Source organism: Streptopelia decaocto, assembly GCF_964273445.1.
Source record: "Streptopelia decaocto genome assembly, chromosome: 1".
NCBI classification, from domain to species: Eukaryota; Metazoa; Chordata; class Aves; order Columbiformes; family Columbidae; genus Streptopelia; species Streptopelia decaocto.
This window is the reverse complement of record NC_138663.1, coordinates 79,503,098-79,522,752: the sequence shown is the minus strand read 5'-3', so window position 1 is coordinate 79,522,752 and position 19,655 is coordinate 79,503,098. Positions and strand designations below refer to the sequence as shown.

Below are 19,655 nucleotides of genomic sequence, written 5' to 3'. Positions count from 1 at the left end.
AGCAGAACGTTTTAGCATAACAATTATGTGCAAGAGGTGGGGGAAAAAAGGGGTATGATATTAATACAACTTAGAAAGTCGTAAATATTATGTAGAGCTGAATAGGAAGTGATTATTTTCTTTAAAGTAATGTAATTGGATTTTTTTCCCTTGCATTTTGCTCAGAAGACTATATATAGACACCTATGCAAAAATTACTGCTGCATACTGGGCTGTATTAGCAAAAATGTATCTGTGTGGCCAGTAGAAGTGATACCTCAACTCTGCTTGGCACTATTAAGACTGTCTAGATTACTGTGTCCAGTTTGGGACTCATCCCAGATACATACTGGAGAGGATCTGGTAGAGGGTCTGTGAGGTGTTTAGAAGACTCAAGCAAATGCTATACATGTAGAGGCTGAGAGAATGGATTTCTTCAGTTTGAGGATAAGAAGGGCAGGGTTATTGCTCTTTTCACTGACCTGATAGGGAGGTTTAGCAAAGGAGGAGTCAGAGTCATCTCAGCCCTACAGCTTCCAAGGATGAGAGGCAACAGGCAGAAGTTGCAACAGTGGAAATTTTGATGTTGGGAAATTTCCCCTCCCCCACAATGAAGTTAATCAAACATCGGGAAAATTGTTCAGAAAGGCAGCAGAAACTCCAGACTTCAAAAAACGTCTGTTAACAACTAAACTGGACAAGACCACAAGCAATCTGGTCTCACATGCTCCTGTTTGGGCAGGAGATTTGACCACCTGAGATCATTTCAAAGATGAGCTGTACTGTAATGCTGTGGGTTTGTGGAAGACAAAAACATAAAGGTCCTAAAAGGCAGAGAACAGGCTCACGAGGTTACAGAAAGTACATCAGTAGCTATTTAATGTTTATCCGGGAAAAATATCCATTTAACTACATGCCTTCTTGCTTATATGTGGAAAGAATACACACTCTGCAATGTTTTTTTCTGGTCCAGTTTGATACTCTGTTCTGTATTTGCCAAGATGCAGAGCAGAACGGCTGATGGTAATGACCCGTGTTGGCCATATCCCTACTACTGCTGGTTTTTGTTTTCTGGTGCTTGTTCTGGTGTTTGTTGTTGTTATTGTTGTGTTAAACCCACACACAACAAAACCAAAAAGCATTAGTTTAGACCATGTATGTGATAGACACCATGCTGGAGCAATTTTTCTTCTGGGAAACAAAAATAATGTATGGCTGTTTAATGTAGCTTAAAAATTACTGTAGTAATAATGAGATTTAATTTTCACACAAGTCAGTGATGGGAGAATTTTTCATTCCTCCCTTTTGTTGCTCGTGTCCAGAAGAAGTTATACTGTCAAGTAATAGTAGCTATTTCCTGATTTTTCATTAAGGTGATGAACTGCAATAAACAGTAAGTTTATATGAGAGTTTCTTTTCAACCCATCTGAATATATTTGAAACAAAGCCCCAAAGAGATAAAATTTTTGTTTACGCTGTTCACATGCAACAAATGCAAACTTTCCCTTTTTTTTTCTTTTTTTTTTTTTGTTTTGCAGCATAAGCAGCACTATTATGGACGTAGACAGCACAATTTCCAGTGGGCGTTCAACTCCGGTTATGATGAATGGACAAGGAGTTCCTGCCTCCTCTGCGAAAAGCATTGCTTATAACTGTTGTTGGGACCATTGTCATGCTTGCTTCAGCTCCAGTCCGGATTTGGCAGATCACATTCGCTCCATACATGTGGATGGTCAACGAGGAGGGGTTTGTGTTACTTTTTGTTTTCTTCCTCTTTGTGTGTTGCCAATATTTTACTCTTTAATGACAGTAGGAAATTTTATGTTTTAAAGTACTAGTTCCATAGCAAATGGCAACTAAGTTTGGGCCTTCAACAATCTGATATTAGGCATTCAGCGTCATTTGCGTAGTTCACTTGATTTGGTATTCTGTGTTTTAAATTGAATGCCTAACTTTAAGAATGTAGTAAGTTCTTTTTAATAAATGGTTTGAAGCTATCAGGTTTTTGATAGTTGTGCTTAACTTCTCAACATCCTGAAGCTGTTGGTATATCTTGTAAGTGCTTATACTTGGAATTCATTTTCTTAAAACTATGCGTTACTGCATATGAACTCAGGTGAAGTCATATCCTCGTTATTTTTATGAATGGAGTTTCATGAGGTAAAAGATATACAGAATATATAATAGGGATGATGTGAGACTCAGTGATTTCAGAGTACAATGTCTTACCTCAACAGCTCTGTCTGTAGTACTGGTGGCAAGTATGCCTTCAATATAACTGTATTTAGTATTTTTTGCCTTTCCCCAACCTCCCAGATTACCTTTGATGCCTGGAATATGTCATGTAAACTACCCTCACACGAAACATGAGCAATCTGTCTCACTTTGCCACTGTATGTTGCAGCTCTTTCATTTCTTGGAGGGCCAATATCAATTCTTAACCTAGAATGGTCACTATCTTTTGACTTTTTGTTCTGTCACTTCTCCAGAGGTAAAATGTTAAGCCATTACACTTTATCTTGAGTGAATAAGAGACTTAAATAAAGTGTTGATTTGCGTTACCTTAAATAATTTCTTACATAATTGTGTCACTGAGACAGCCATGACTCTGGTTGTATTTAGCAAATGTTTTTATGTATGATTGAACTTTCAACCTCATACTTGGTGACTGTTTTCATTTCAAGCTCTAAGCAGAAGCATCCATCCAGTGAGGTAGCTTCTGAGCCACCCATGGGATTATGTCTGTAGTTCACTACATAGCATAGGTTTATAAAAGTGTTATATGATTCCTGGATGAAACAATTAAATTGAGGTATATCGGTATCCTGTGAGCGCTCACATAATTGAATATCTGGGTATCTTGATCTCATCCATGACCCCTTTTCATTTCATAAAACGTGAGTGCAAGATTTTTCAGGTGCTTTTTTTAAATTATATTTCTGTTCACTTACATTCCATGCAACATAATTTGTGGATACTTTTATTTAGAAAATATTAGACTGTATTTGTCTTTCTGAAAGAGGAACTTGTTGGAAACACCAGGTGTCTAATAAACTGTTGCATTCAGTTTGCACTTTTATCTCCCTACTGGAGTTGGTTTATTTTTTGAAAAGTTCTTCAACTTAATGCTGTGGAAGGGGACTGATCTTGGCTGTTTTGTTTCAAGGGATTGTCTGCCACCTGCTGGCGAGGTGTTCAAGTGGTGGTAGACATAATCTTCCTGTGGTTTTGATTGGTTTTCAGATATTACTCAACTACAACGACTATAAATTTGAAGAAAAGTGGAAGTAGTAACTGCTTGTTGAGAACTTAAAAGCAATGTGATAAACATCTTTGTATGGGAAAATGTGTATTTTCAAGCTAATACTGAGGCAATGGCTCCAAGCCAAACCAGATAGATCCATTAAGAAGCCAGGAAAGTTTTTTGTAAAAGTAATTTTGGATTCAGCCTTTTGACAAGGGTTCCCAAGAAGCCTTGTGTGGACTTCTAGTGGATTGTTGTAAAACCAAGGGCTTGTTTTCTGGGGGGATTTGATTTCTACAATCTGTGACTTCATAGTACTTCTTTGCTGAGTGCCCTGCAGTCTGCAGTTGCTGATGAAAATATTGGGACAGTTACAGAGTTGTTGCAGAGCCAGGAATCTCAGAAATTCCAATTCTGTGGCTTCAGGGAAATCTCAAAACCGACAACCAGCAGACACCAAAGGTTTAGGACGTTGGGCCTTCTGTGTCAGTAGACATGGATCTGTCAACCGGACATGCAGTTTTCCAGCTTTGCTTTAGTAAGCTGGGTTATCTATATATTATATAGCAAGTACGTAGCACTCCTGGGGCTGCTCTTTTGTTCTGAAAATACAGTCTTTTGGAGATTAAGTTTTTTAATCTGCAAAAGAGAACAAGAAACTCAAATCCAATTAGTTTCCTGCAGTTCTGAAAACCAGTATTATGGACAATACTCTTCCTGGGGACTGTATTTTGCTGCTGCAAATCAGGGCTGTACCCCCTTCACACACAGACCTGTTGAGGAAATTCTAATGAGAGGCTTTTTTATTCTCTCAATTATAGATAAATACAATGCGAGGAGAGAGAAAAGCAGCATGAGTAAGTTCTGCTCCCCTTAATGCAGTATTGTGCATGTGACTGATCTGTACACAGGAATCACAAAACACCCATAGACTTTGAATCCTATAAGAAATTGTAACTTTCTTCATCAAGAATTGAGTATAAGGCCCCAACTAGAGGTATCCAGTATTCCATAAGATGAAACTCCGGTGTCTAAAGAACTATACTGTAATGAAGAGCTTTTACTTTTTTATGCTCAAAGAATAAAATTATTACTTGCTCATGAGAGTAAATGATTTAATTTCTATGTCTGCTACCCAGAAATGTAAATTTGTCATGTAAAAATGTTCTGTCTCAATATCTGGTTGATTCAGATATTGAATACAAACGCCAACTCTTTATAGTGGATGCTGTGGCTCTTGAGTGTGTTTATCTGCAGGAGCATCTGTTTTTTGATATTTATTCCAGTGACCTGCTTTTTTGAATACTTGTGGTTGTAATTATTTTTACTTGGTGAGACGGAAGTGTGTTGCAAAATAAATGGTTACTGTTCAAAATTCTTTGAAGTACTTTGTATTGTGACAGTGAGCTTCTCTGCTAATCTGTTGGGGTTTTTTTTGGTTGTTGCTACTTTTTTTTTTTTTTTTGACTTGTGTAAACTTACCGCATTTTTACTCTATTAGGTGTTTGTTTGCTTGTGGAAAGGTTGCAAAGTATATAATACACCTTCAACAAGTCAGAGTTGGTTGCAGAGGCATATGCTGACACACAGTGGGGACAAACCTTTCAAGGTAAGGTTCATTGTAAGATATATTATCCCTTATTTTAAGAGCAGACCTGTTCATTTTTTCCTGATATGTTATATTTAATTGAAAAATGCCATCACAGGAGGATTTCTTAAAAAGCATGCAGTGAGCTGAGCCTTCATCTTTGCAATAATTGTGCCCAAAGGTCCTGTTCTGTTATGAAAACACATGAAGATGATAAAATTATTGCTTCTCTGTCCCTGTTTCTGTTGATCTATAAATGGTAGGGGAGTCTAAATAGTGCCGAAGTTCAGGTTTTTTGTGCATTTTCCAGTTGAGCTTTTAGACCGTAACAGTGAGAAATTTTGCCTCATCCTTTATACTTCCACATTAAAATTTGGGTCATGCCTGATGGTGCACATGCTGTGCTTGGATAAGAGCTGGTTTTGTTAACAAAATCCAGTGAAACAGAGTCAGTGGCTATTTATGGTTAACCTCTCTGAGAATAATAAGAAAGTCAGGAATGCAGGACCGTTTAGCTGACTGTATATCCTGCATAGTATTTTCTAACTTTCTCTTTCTTTCTCCCCCTAATCTGTACCTGCAATTCTAGGTATAGTAGTGTTTATCATTCCCATATCCACCAATCCGTTATTAATGAGTTGCTTCATCCTCTTATGGATACAGTTGGGGCAGTTCATAGCTGTCAGTCCTGGATCACTTGATGGTAAGTCCCACCCACACTACTTCAGCCTGAAGTTCTTCCATGTAGGATATGAAAATTATTAGGGTTTTTTAAGTTTAGGTAGCATTTTGTGCTTTCTTCTCCCCCAACCCCACCAGGTTTTAGTCACTGTTTCTCCACTTCCCTCTCCTTTCTTTCTTCTCACGTAATAGCATCTGCCTTTTTTTTTAAATATATATTTTAAGGCAGATTTATTACTAAAAAATACTGTTACAGTGATGACTTCCAGAAGTTACTTCTTCTGCACAACTTATAACAGTAGTTGTGACAGGACACAAAACTAAACTCAAAACTTAGTAAAAATCATGTGGTGCAGGTGAAAAAGTTTTTTGATAAAGATCAGACTTTTTTCTGTACTGAACTGTGTAGTTTAGTCTGAAAATTTCTGACTGAGTGAATAACAACAGGAAACTTGCTCTTGAGGTTTTCATAGCCTTTGTTCAAAGGAATAAGGTTGAAAACAGAGTATAAGGGTCATAGATCCCTGAAAGTTTGCGGATATTATTTTTCCAGTGGCTGATCTGAAGTGTTAATCTGTTTTGGTTTTTGGTTTTTTTTGGTTGGTTGGTTGTTTTTTTTTTTTGTTTGTTTGTTTGTTTGGTTTTTTTTGTAAGTCGTCAAAGGAAATTTGGACCCTAGGTTTTCTCATTTTGGAATCGAATATTTTGTATAGCTTAAGGTATAATGACAAGCTTTGGTCTTGAAGGAAAGTCCTTCAGTAGGGTAATTGGTATACTTATCTGGTCTAGATGAAAGAAACTCAGTTTTAGAGACATTTGGTTTAAAAGAGGTAGGCATAGCTCAGAAATACAGTACTACTTTTGAGTCTGTCAGACTTACCTAGCGAAGTCAGTAAAAGTTGGCTAGGCTGGTTACAGCTAGAGCCCTAAATTTAAAACAAATAGTTCTGACAATAATAATCTTGTGTTGAATATGTGTAGTTTCACCAGCTCATTTTCTGTACTTTCTGGTCATACTAAGGGAGAGAACAAAATGCAGACTAGGATTGCAGTAGTTAGTTGTCATTGCTCAGTGTCACTTCAGTATCTTTTCTTACTGTTGTCTTTGGTCTGTCTTGTTTGTTTTTTTTTTTCTCTCTCTATTTTTCAATTTGTTCCTGGGGGATTTAAATGGAGGATAATTGTGGTCTGAATAGAATTTTCTAACATCTTTTGTTCCCCTCTCATTTATGGTGCATATAGGCTTAAGGGCTCACATGAGGTAGCCAAGTATGTAAGTCTCTGTGATAGCAACCTATTAATTAACTAGCCCCCTTTCCTTCTTTTCTTTTACAAGCTTTTGAAATCTACTTTGATACACTTAAGAAAGTGTTGGATATTAGTCTTGATTGGTCTTGAAACAGCAATTATTAATTGTTTTATGGCAGTCATTCAAAACCAGAGCAAACGCTTCCATTTGGTGCATTTTGCTGTTCTTACAAATCTTAATTGCTCACCTTTTAGGAAAAGCCAAACTTTCTCAAGTCAGGTTTAGACTAAAGATCTCTTATTCTCGATGATTGCTGAAAGCAAAATATCTCCCAAAACCTAAATCACAAATTTCTCTTGCCCTATGAGAATATGCTTGAGCATAGAAGGAGTCTGTCATTTGAGAGAACTTGCTGAAAATACCTAGTCATTCAGTGTTTTATTAAAAACAAACAAAAAATGTCAGGATTGTTGAGGAAAGCTGTAAAAGGCAATAATGGAAATAAGATAGATGTGTGCTGTTGCCTAAAGAACTGCTGTTCAGGATGTTTTTGAGAAAAGCGAGCAATATTAGCTAGAAGAATGACAATTACAAGCATGGAAAATTTACTTTTGTAAAGGTAAAAGAACACTATAGCTGTTTAATGAACAGAGGAGAGCAATAAATAGAAAGAAGGTTCCTATATTCCTATTCTTTTAGTCAAAATAAGGGACAAAAGTATTTTCTTACATTGAAAGGCAGTTGGGGACTGTCTCAGGCATAAAACTCTCCTTTGCATTAAAACTACTCTAAAGGATATGTCCCTGTCCTGTCACCCTTCTGCTTTTAAGTAGACTCTTTTTATGTAGTTGCCCATTTGAGTTTTCATTTTCTATTTTTGTGATATACATGGTGGTGTCTTTTGATTAAAACCTGTATCTGGCTTTAAATGAGCTGCTGTGCTTTCATATTAGAAGGTCTTTTGTGGGTTTACCTGCCCTTTCTATGCATTCATATAAATTTTGTGACTGTGTAATTTATTTGTCACAGAAATGAACCCACTTCTAAATTACAAAGGCAAAATGTTTCATGTTTTCATAAGTTTCTCCTGTTTGTTTGTGTGGTTTAGTGAGTCCCACCTCAGCATCAATATTGCAATACCTCTGTCACAGAAAAGGTAAATTTCCTTATGAATACCTATTTTTGAGACTTTTTTTATGCTAGCCCCATTTTTATATGGGGCAATTTCCTGGTAGTGTAGGTCCAGCTTAAAAGGAGGAGACATTTTATATCTGAGCCATCTGCTGAACTAAGGAGAGGAAAACAACAACAAAAACAAACCAAACAAAACCAAAATAGATACCCTAGCTTTTTTGGGCAGCATTTAGGACCTTGGTTCCCCTTTGGTCATCAGAATGCTTTTCTGTTTATTCCTTCCCATTTTTTTCTACGTTTTTAATACTGATGCCCTTGGGTTTCATGTAGACCACATGGATGGATTTTTTTGCTTGGTGGTTTTTTTTTTTTGTTTGTTTGTTGTGTTTTTTTTGTTTGTTTTTATTTTTTTTTTTGAGGACATCATAACTAAGTTTTGTTTTGGTAAACTATCTTTTCCTAGGGTACACACCAATCCCTCTACCAAAGAAGAAGTGTCCATCTAATGAGATATAGTTATCGTTCATGGCTGCTGGTTCTCAGTCTCTAGTCAAATACTGTTTCTGCAAAGCAGCATGTTTTTTCAATTCTGCTTTTGGTAAGCAGTTTCCTAGTTTTGTTTTTCATATCAAGAGGAACAGGCAGACAAACCATTATTCCAGAAAGCGGTTTTGGTTGAGAACTTACCGACCTTCTTTGGCCCACTGTTAGGTATTTTTGAAGTTATGCCACTCCTCTTAATATCTGAATTTAATTGCTCTTATGCTGCTAGAAGTTTTCACTTATTGCAGTCTGTTTCTAGACATGCTTTCATTATTTTTGTGACTGTAGACATTAATATATGTATTTTCAGAGCATGTAATTGTTTCTCTGAAGACATTTAGTATGTTCATGTTTATATGATTTTACATTCAGAGTGGATAGAGGAAAAAAACCTAAACATGCTTTTTTAGTTTTGTTATGACATAATTTTGCAGCTTTTTAGAAACTGGTGGGGTGTTGTGCAGTATCACCAACATGGAGAGGTGGTCCTGTTTGAGGGTTCAGCAATTTAAAAACTTTCAGGCTTTCAGAACATGTAGACATGTGGATCTAGAGGAATAATCTGCTGAGTTAGAAAACTGATGCTGGTAACAGTCTTTGGCAAGCCAAGAGAATTTCTTCGTTCACTTTATCTTTCTTGTCCAAACCTTGAATGTTACAAATAATAAGTATTTGAATAGTTAAGCCTTCATTTTCCAGTATCATTTCTCGTACTCCAAGTACTACTCACCATGCCTTATTGCTTTACAAGGCATTGAAAGTTACTTCAAGACATACCAATGAACTCTTAAAATGTAGTCTAGTGACCAAATACAAGATGTTAGGCATCATGAAAGGGCAAATGGTAGAGTGAGCACAAAACAATGGGAGAATTTATGCAAAATAATTGCATATAGCAATTTTCTGTAAATATAAGACCATATGAGGGTATACCAACAACAGCTTTCCCATACTGATTTCAGTGGCTATGCTCTTAATGTTTAAGATCAGTCATGCAGGGTTTGCTCATGTGGGGTAAATGCCTTCAATAACAAGGAGTGACAGTACACAGGTTCATCAGAGGCATTATTCCTTTGTTTAGAAGGGAAGAAAAAAGTAATAATAAAAATGAAATTGGGTGCTCATACTTCCAGTTGTAACTTCCAGAATTCATTAAGAGGTGACTGCATTTGGTAAGACTCTCAGTAGAGTAACAGTTGTTGAAATCTAGAAAACACAGCCAATCAGCTTCAGTCCTCATTTGGAATTAGTGTCTGTTACTCTCCTGGCAGAATATCTTCTATCCATCAGAGCACCGCAGATCCAGATAGAAAATTTAAAGACATTCTGCCTGAACATTTAGGTGATGAGACAATAAGGAGGTTTATCCAGATGTCTAAAATACTGTTAAATTTATCCGGAAAATTACATATTGAATATTCTAAAAATGAGATTTAGTTCTTTTGAATTTAATTGGAAAAGACCCTGTATTGCTAGATATATTTATCTTGTTTATGTTGAAGTTGCTGCACATTACTGCCCATTAATAATGGTGGGTATGGATACACTGGAGAAATTAATCTTATTATGTGTTGACTTTTCTCTTGAAGTAACATATCCACCAATCCGGACCCAATCTGTCATATTTAAAATTGTATGTAAAATTTTGAGATTTAGGTTTTGGGGGAAAAATTAAGAGTTTGGTTTGAAGTTGTGCATAATAGCTGAGTTTGGTTTAGTAGAAGCCCTCTAGATCTGTATAATTATCTGGTGGGAAGCTGATTTGGTGTGACTTACCGTCCAGAGATCCTGAAGTGACAGCCTGAACTGCTCCTTTATCTTTGGAGAGAAGAGACTTTACCCATTAGTAACGGATTGCTGGATATATTATTTTAGAGAAAAAAAAAAAATAAAGAAAACAGGTAAGATTTTTCTCCTCTTCTACTATTTCCTGTCTCCTACAAAGGCATTCTGTGCTATCTTTGATATATCAGCTGTTGATTATTTGATGACTTGACCATGTAGTCTCAAACTACACAATATCTGAATGTGATTATTTCTGTAAATATTTCATACTGTGGCTGCAGGCTATAAATGGACTTTCTGGAAAAGAGAATTTCTAGTTGTGATTTGCATGTATTGATGATACAAAGATGCTAGTTTCAGGCTTTTGAAAGTATAATTTGGGTAGAGCGAGAAGAGTGGTGTCTTCTGTAGATAGATAGAATATCTCTGTTTTCTTTGTACATGACTAGACAAAAGTTATAGCACTGAGTCAAACTGCAGTTTGTCATGAAACAGTGTTTCCCATCTGACAAAAAATACAATTGTCTTATTAAACTGTGTTCTAAAAAGTTTTAGAAATGTGCCTCACACGAAGTTTGTGTTATTTTTCAGAAAGTATTGCCTTTTGAATGTACACTTTAATAAACTTGGAATGGAGTGGTCATGCATGCACTGTACCAAGACTTCAGGTTATTTTTTTTACCTTTCAGAGGCATTGGCAAGACTGAAATTTTAATTTTTCAGTGTGATTGTACTTCAGGGTATGGGTTTGGTGTTTTGTTTGTTTTTTTTTTTCCCCAGTCTTTTTCTGTCAGTGTTTGTAGGATCAGAAAGGGATAGAAGTTGAAGTAAGGAGCACCTTAATGGAAGTTAAACCTAAGTTTAGATTCAGCTGCTTAATTTAGTTTTATGGCACTGCTTTTGTTGGCAAGACAGCTATTACAAGGGCTTAAAAAATGGAGAATATAGAATTGTTTGAGCTAGTACATGCATAAGTTCTACCTGTATCTCTTGATTGTGAGTTTGATCACCTTTAGTATAACTAAATGGATCAGGTTCAAGGCCAGGTTGGGTGAGGCTTTGAGCAGCCGTATCTAGTAGATGATGTCCCTACCCATGGTATGGGGGACTGGAACTGGATGATTTTTAAAGGTCTTTTCCAACCAAAACCGTTCCTTGATTCTATAAGTGTAAATTTTAGTCTTCAGTATTAATTTGAAGTAATAAATATTGCATTGAGGTTATCATAGTGTAAATGAGATCAGGATCTTCGGTGTTTTGAATGTCATAGATGTGCTCAGATTTCTTACATTCTAAGTCAATATTTTAAGTGTACAATATTGCTATTGTTTGAATATGGGAAAATATAGGGCAAGACAAAAAGGTGTAGGTAGGTTTTTGGTAAAAATCTTCAACATTCTTAAGATACTTATTAGTGTGGGAGACAGGAAGAATAAATACAGTGTGAAGGGTCCTAAAACTTTTTGTCAGGGAACTTTGTTTGTAGTTAGGACAGTACTTAGAGGACGTCAGGGAAACTTATTTGATCACCCTGCACACTGCCTCCCACCCCCCCCCCCCCAAAAAAAAAAAAGGGGGGGGGGGGCCCACATTAAAATGTGAGAAATGTCCTATTTTTTCCGCTCTTACTGTCTTGAAATATATATATATATATATATATATGTATTTTTATACCTATAGCAAGTAATAAGTCCTTGGGGATAACACAGATATTTCTCTTCATGGACACTGTATTGTTTTATGATGATAATGGAAATCCATTTGCTAGGTCTGAGGTAGAAATAGACTTCACAATTCTGCAGCAGACTTGGAGCAGATTCCTGCAAGAGCTTGCAAATTCATCTTAGTCTTCAGAGAAAACTTAGCAGTATGTACATAGTTGCAGCATTACTTATTGCTGACCTCCTGTTGGAGCTGCCTTGTCAGTTGGCTGTGAAGGGAAGTGCTGGGGAAGAGAGGTGCAGATGAAAGAGCTAAGAAGGAGAGGAAGGAGCAGAACAGATGTGGAAAGAGGAGAACTCTGCAGTGATTTAGAGTGATATCTTGCCACTGGCTAATCAACTCATTTGCCCTACTACTATTCTCTGGATCAGAAGAAAAATAGATCATGTGGATACGCAGTGCATTGCAGCCCATGATGAAATGCATATCCTAAAATCAATTTTCTATTATCCTTGCAATCTTTGAGCACAAGAGAAAAGGTTTGCGCCTCCCTCCCCAGCAGTATAATTTAAATACTCAGTTTCCAAATTAAATAATTGTAAATAAAAATATATAACTGTAAATCACGTACTTATAAAAACACCAATAAATGTAGCCAGTACTAACTTAGTTGCACATAACTTGTGATTTCTGTCTTTCTGTTTAATTATTTGACATTTTCTTATTTTTCTGTTTGAGAAAGAGAGGACATTTTATTTAAATATGACTTCTGAAGTAATAGTAGCATCCCAAACCAAATGTATGAATAATTGTCAATACAGCTCTGAAATTATTGACGTTAGTTTTAGACAGAATGGTATAGCATTTACAAAAAGTGTTAAGCTGTTTCAAATTTAATGTGGGTAATTTTTTTTTTTCCACTTTTGCCTTGTCACAAGAAAGGATGATGTTAAAGAATGTCACTGTTCTCACATGGAGAAGATTGGAGAGCTGTTGAGAAATATGCAGTAACACAGTTTGGAAAGACAAGAGGGAAAGGGAAAAGTTTTTCAGAAGCATTTATTTTCTGTGGGAAGAGTGTCAGTACCTCGTTTGAGATTGGTTTTATGCTATACAATATTACAGAATATCATATAGCATAGGAAATTATTTTTTACACTATGGAATAGTTATTGAGAGTTATAAAGTTTAGATAGAAATTTCTCTGAGATTGTTCCTGTTTTTCTTTTTAAGAATTGCTTGGTCATTGAGGAATTGTCTTCCTTTTAGCATGTTGAAGGTTGAGCCAGAAAAGTCAAATTGAAAGATCTATCAAACTCCTGCGAATGAGTGCCAAATAGCATGCTGATACAGTTGTTCTGTGTTTTATGTTGTTTTCCCCCATTAGTGTGTAGTAGGTGGGTGCAATGCCAGCTTTGCATCTCAGGGAGGACTTGCCCGTCATGTGCCCACGCACTTCAGCCAACAGAACTCTTCAAAAGTTGCCAGCCAGCCAAAGGCCAAAGAAGAATCTCCATCTAAAGCTGGAATGAATAAAAGAAGAAAGTTAAAGAACAAGAGACGACGATCATTACGTAAGTATTTCCAGAGTAGAAGTTCTTGAAAGTTTTGTCTTCAATAGGATGTTTCTCTTCAATTTAGATGTTTCTTTGCAGATATGTGTCTGGTAAGGGTGGTGATCTTTGCATTAAAGTGTTGGCATCCCTTGTCATGGAAGTAATACAGTTCCACATTCTGCTAGTATTCCCTTTTAGGGGTAATGGATCTATGTGTTCAGTAGAAAAGATCAGTTTTCTGTGAGCAACAGTTTGAGTTTTTCATTTTTGAGTTGTAATTTTATTACTGTTGAAAAATGTTCTGTTTAGTGATTAAGAGATCTGGAGTTCAGTACTTCAGGCAGAGATTGCAGATTCATATAAATTGGAGATAAGCACATGTTATATAAGCTCTCTTTTAAGCAAACATTTCATTAGTTTAATGACAGTTTTATGAGTGAAACCAAGATCTGATTTTGATGTTCGCTAAACTTAACGTGAATCAATGTGTTTAGGAGTAATCACTTAACCAGTACCTTTTCTAGTCCATCTTAATCCAGTTGATTCCAGTTGTCCTAGCATCAGACTAATAACCATGTCAAATTTATTCTAATGTACAGAAATAGTTAGGAAAGAATAGGCAATTGTTAAAAAAAAAAGCTTTGTTTTATAATTGCTTTGAATGCAGAACTGAACTGATTATTTACTAATTTTAAACAGTTACTGTGACAGTTGTGTTTTAGAGTACAGAGATGTGAAAACCCATTTGGATTTTTTCCTGCTAGTATGTCAACAGCTGAAGAAAAAACTTCCATTAATTTTTACCTGGCAGTTCTGGTTGACAACAGGATGACCATGAGTCAGCAATGTGCCCTTGTGGCCAAGAATGCCAGTGGTGTCATGGGATGCATTAAGAAGAGTGTGACCAGCAGGTTGAGGGGGAGGTTTTCCTCCCCCTCTACTCTGCCCTGGTGAGGCCACATCTGGAGTACTGTGTCTAGTTCTGGGCTCCGCAGTTTAAGAAGGGCAAGGAATTACTGGAGGGAGTCCAGCGGCGGGCTACAAAGATGATTAGGGGCCTAGAGGACCTTTCTTATGAGGAGAGAGTCAGTGTGGCTCTGTTCAGCCTGGAGGGGAGAATGTTTATAAATATCTCAAGGGTGGATTTCAAGAGGATGGGACCAGACTCTTTTCTGTGGTGTCCAGTAACAGGATGAGGGGCAACAGGCACAGACTGAAGCATGAAAAGTTCCATCTAAACATGAGGAGCAACTTCTTTACTTTGAGGGTGCAACAGCACTGGAACAGGCTGCCCAGAGAGGAGGTGGAGTCATCTTTGGGGATGTTCAAAACCCACCTGGACACATTCCTGTGCAGTCTACTCTAGGTGAACCTGCTTTAGCAGGTGGTTGGACTAGATGATCTTCAGAGGTCCCTTCCCACCCCAACCATTCTGTGATTCTGTGATGCCTTCTTTTATGGATCACTAGACCTCTTATATCTCGTACTGTCCACAGAAATGGAACTTCGTTCATAAGCAGGCAATTATTTCACTCTGGTCTCAGGGCTGGCAGTAGGATTTTAGTGATGGTGTGCTGGAAAACTTGGCATTCCTTTGCTGGGTCAGCAATTACAGTCTTATTTTTCCAGAACTCTTCTTTGGCAGAACAGTTCACTGTATTTTTCTTTTGTTCTTGTGAAGAAATACAGTTACTAGTTATTCAAATGGTACTGCAACAGTGGATGCACTTACTAGTGGTCTTAGGTGATTGCTCTATTTCACGATGGTGATTATTCTTTTAGTAGCTCATCTGTGTTCTAAGCAACTGAAATTTATGAAGCAGTGATTGTGTTTCTGTCTTGAAAAGTGTATTTCTTGTATCTTATTTCTATAGTGTGTGACAGTTATGCAGTTCAGTGCTAGAAGAACCACTGCTAGCTCTAGTTATAGTGATTTTTTTTTTTTTTTTCCTTTCTTTCGCTTTTTTAATGTTTGGGTATTGTTAAAATATATGTGAGCATATTATATCGTTAAACACATCTTAAAAGTGTAAACTTCAAGAATTTCTCTAATATTGACACTGATTCAACATTCAAAGAAGGTAGAAAGCTGATTTTGTTGTCATAATTTTACTTTCAAAGAACTTTCCCTTTTACTCTAGCAATCTATGTAAATAAGAAGGTTCCAGAAGGGAAGGCTGATCAATGAAGCGTTATGTGGTCACTTTGCAGTATCCTTTTGGTTCATCTTAGATGTAGTGAAAGAGAGACTTACTTGAAATAGTTGTAGGTCCCTGATTTATTGCCTTGAAATGTTCACTGTTTTGCTCAAATGAAATATACATGTCTAAGACTTGTAATCTCAAAATTTTGCATTTTGACTTGCTTTTCCATATTGATTTTGTTAGGTGGCTGATATAATGCATCTTGATTCAGTTTACCCCCAAGTAGTTTTTTGGGTTGTTGTTTTATTAGTAATTGATGAACATTATAGACTTAAAGTTTCAAATCACAGCTTAATAATTAAAACTTCAAATTACCTGCTAATATGTTCTAGTCATAATAAGAATTTACTGCAGAATTCTTGAATGAATCTGTGGCAAAAGCATTATTAGTAAATATTACGGGAATGTTGAAGACCAAACTGTAGTACTTGAATGGTCTGCTGTCTTGATCAAGTGTTGTGCAGGAAAAAAAATGACAGCTGCTCGAACAATTTCTTATCTTCTTGCCTCTTGAGACAAATGCAATACTGGCTGTAGAGTTTTGCCTTAAGGCAAAAATCATCTGCAACTGAGTTGGGAACTGACTACTGTAATGTATTTCTCTAGGGAGTATGTGACCCAGAAATGTATCCATAGTTGATGGCATTTTCTGAAAATGCTAAGTAGCGGTAGCTTTTCTTTCAAACTTTGTATGGATTATTGTTGATTAGGTGAACTTTACAAAGGGCTGATACAATTTTGCTTGTCTTTCTGTTTCTTAGTGTAGTTTTAGTTAAAGAATGAAGTATTTATATTTTGTCTTTACAAGAGCAAGGGGGACAAGGACCCATATTTTAGAAGCCAAAGTAGAAAAATAACTACATTAAGTATTCTTCAGTCTAAATCTGTGTTTCTAGCTTTATGTACTCTATACCTACATAATAAACGGACTAGAGTTGGACCAAGGGTTGGACTCGATGATCTCTGAGGTCTTTTCCAACCCAGTCGATTCTGTGATTCTGTGATTTTTAAGAGGATTCCAAAGGAGAGGTGTTGAACTTACATACCAGGTTTTCTGCAAGTTGAATTGCAAGATATTATGACAAATGGGTGTAAAACAAGATGCTATTTGGTAGCATACGGTCTGTTTAAATTACTCACAAAGAGTCATTTGATGAAAACAGGTTTACATCACAAAACATTTTTTTCCTCCTGAAAAAACATTGTCAGTGTGTTCTTTAAACATCATAATGTTTTAATTAGACCCTAGCTTTTTTTTTTTGCAAGGTGTAAATGGCTTGCTAAATATTTGACAATTGATTGCTAATACATGCTGCTATTGAGGCATGCTCATATATAAATTCTTAACAGTTTAAATACAGCAAATCAATAAATTTGCTTCCTCTATATAGACCTGTGTTTTATATCTCAAGGTTAACACCCTCCTGGGAGACAATGCATAAATAAAAAAGGAGACTTTACTGTTACTTCATATGTGACAAAAACTTACTCTATAAAGATAATTCATACTGTTACTTTTTGTTTTATTTTCTTTCATAAGAACTTGTCATTGTTAAACTGTTTTGTATTTTCCTGTCTGTAAACAGTAAGCATTTTTTTAGGTTTGGAAATTAGTACTTTTATTATGAAAGCATGTTTTACTGTAGACACTTAGAGCAGCTGCTTACGTTAGTGGTGCTATAGAGACCATCTCATTTGTCATATGAATTTTGATATTGCAGAGTAATTCAGGATTACAGCTAGTAACTTTCTTCTCGATAGTGTTAAACACATTCACTGCTCAATGTAGTCTGTCATTTGAAGGTATAGAGCCAAACATACTGAAAGTGTGAACCTCTAAAATAGATCATACCATTGCTATTCTGAAGCTACCTCAAAGAATTTTGAAGAACCTAAGATCCTATTTGCAATATTGTCACTTGCTTTTCCAGTAGCAAAGATGACACTATAGTCATTAACAAGTATGACAATTGAATTTACTGGAGAAATTTAAGTGAGATAAGGAAACTTACTGTTCATGGAATTTACAGTAAGAATGTTAGTTACATAAGACTTGGAATTTCATTTAGTAGGCTAGTGGTATGAAGATTTTAATTTATTTGACTTAAGTAATTGATGTGTACTTGGAACTTTTATTAATCAGGGAGGCATGTTACTCTGGAAAAAATGTTGATGGAATAGATTTAAGATACATGGAAGATACAGCATTAACACTCAATAAGGAATAAATAAAACTATTCATATGCCTCTGACAAATGTGCTCTTCTGCATCTGTTGACTGTTATCCAATGGTAAATCCCGAAGAAATTTGCTGCATGAAGCCAAAAGCAAAAATTTGGGGTTGTCTCTTCCACCCTCCATCCCTCCTTCATATTTATTTATAAAATATTTATATGCTTGCATCACTGACCACCTGCAGCATGAGCTGCGGTTCTATGTTACACTTACAGCGAGAAAACATTTCAGTAAGATGATTGCCTAATTGGCAGTGTCCAGCTGAGATAGAGTAAGGAGAACATAATGTACACATGAATTCTTAACAACAGTTAGTCCCAGGAGTGTAGCCAATACTAGCTTTAAGTGGAATTTGTAATTTTTTTTGAAATAATGGATAGATTATCTTGGTTAAAAGGAATATAGAAGTTGTTTTAAATGAAGACAACAGAACTCTGAAACACTGCTTTTGCAGATTACAGGATATACAGTTAGTAATGTAATATCAACTCCTACTCTTAGTTTTAATTTCAGTGTGTTAAATAGAGAATTGCTACTCTCAAATAAGGCTTAAAAATATGAATATTTTCATACTGTAATATATGGTTTCTTTTAAGAAAAAATGTGTGAAGTATTTTAACACTATGCAAGTATGTGCCTAGTAGCAGTTTTTCAGTTGAAGTACTTTTAGTGTAGAATTGATAAACCTTCTTTACACTCAAAATCAGAATTCAATAACTTTTTACTGTTCAAGAAACACTTAATAGAAAAGGGCTTCATTAGTGCATGCTGCTTTTAGACTATTTGTGAAATCTCAGATGCATGTTAATTTCATTTTATTCATAAATTGAAATGTAGTATATGATGCAGTTGATGCTTCTTGCCTAGAAAATAATCTTACTAATAAGCGAAGAACATGGAATGACAACTTTTACATATAAATAAACATGTCTAGCAGTGTGGAGTTTTTCAAGTAACTATTCAGCATTATTTCTCCTTGGAGATCAAAAATTTCTTGAGCTGGTATTTTCTGTGTTCACAGTTCATAATCCTTTGCTTTGTGTCCCATTGCAGTACCACACAGTTTTGTTTTCAGTGCCATTGTTGATCTCCTTACAGCATCCCAGTAATCACTAGAAATATCTGGGCTTTTTAGTGATTATAAATTAGATCAGAATGTTTTATAATAAAGTTAAGAAATAAGGTATGGGTATAATTCTGCTTTTAAGATGTTGATTGTATACATTGTAATGTTTTGAAGAACTAAAATAGCATTTTTTAAGAAGTCACAGCAGTAACATTGTAACTATTGTCTGTGCTGTAAAGATGACTTGTCCAGTTAGGTTCCCATAAACGTTACAAACTAGCTAGGTTGTTTTTGCATTGAATTAGATCTCACATTTATTAATGAGTTCTGGGTTTAGTTTCTTTGTACTGAGACTTTTTTTTTTTTTTTTAAAAAAAAAAAATGAGGTGGTAGCAGTGGATGTTCCCAGAGGTACTCAGCAAAATTAATGAATTCTTAATTTTGAAGTTTAAGAAATAATAGAATTCACTTGAAACTTAAAAAAAAGAACAAGTGTAATTCAGTTTGTCAAAATAGCTGTTTCATTTACAAGGACTATGTTTTGACCCAACTTAAATGAATTGTGCCCATCTTCTAGTCATTCCTCTCAGTTAAATTAATGCTTACAACGTGTTGACAAGGTAGTGCTACTGCCATACTGATAAATGATTTACTGATGACACTTCAGACTTATTTAGGTGCTTGTATGTGTTTCAGTGCTTTCAATGTGCTCAACACTAAGGATCTCTA

The 19,655-nt window shown here is 35.9% G+C and overlaps 1 protein-coding gene across 2 annotated transcripts in view; it reads left to right on the top strand.

Annotated features, from left to right (window-relative positions):
• The window catches only part of AEBP2 (AE binding protein 2), a 48,372-nt gene that overhangs the window by 17,666 nt on the left and 11,051 nt on the right, over window positions 1-19,655 (top strand). For both annotated transcript variants that reach the window (XM_082068114.1, XM_082068113.1), the window contains exons 2-4: window positions 1,518-1,725; window positions 4,725-4,832; window positions 13,253-13,439. In XM_082068114.1, the coding sequence (XP_081924240.1) occupies window positions 1,518-1,725; window positions 4,725-4,832; window positions 13,253-13,439 (503 nt within the window). The remainder of the gene's footprint in view (window positions 1-1,517; window positions 1,726-4,724; window positions 4,833-13,252; window positions 13,440-19,655) is intronic.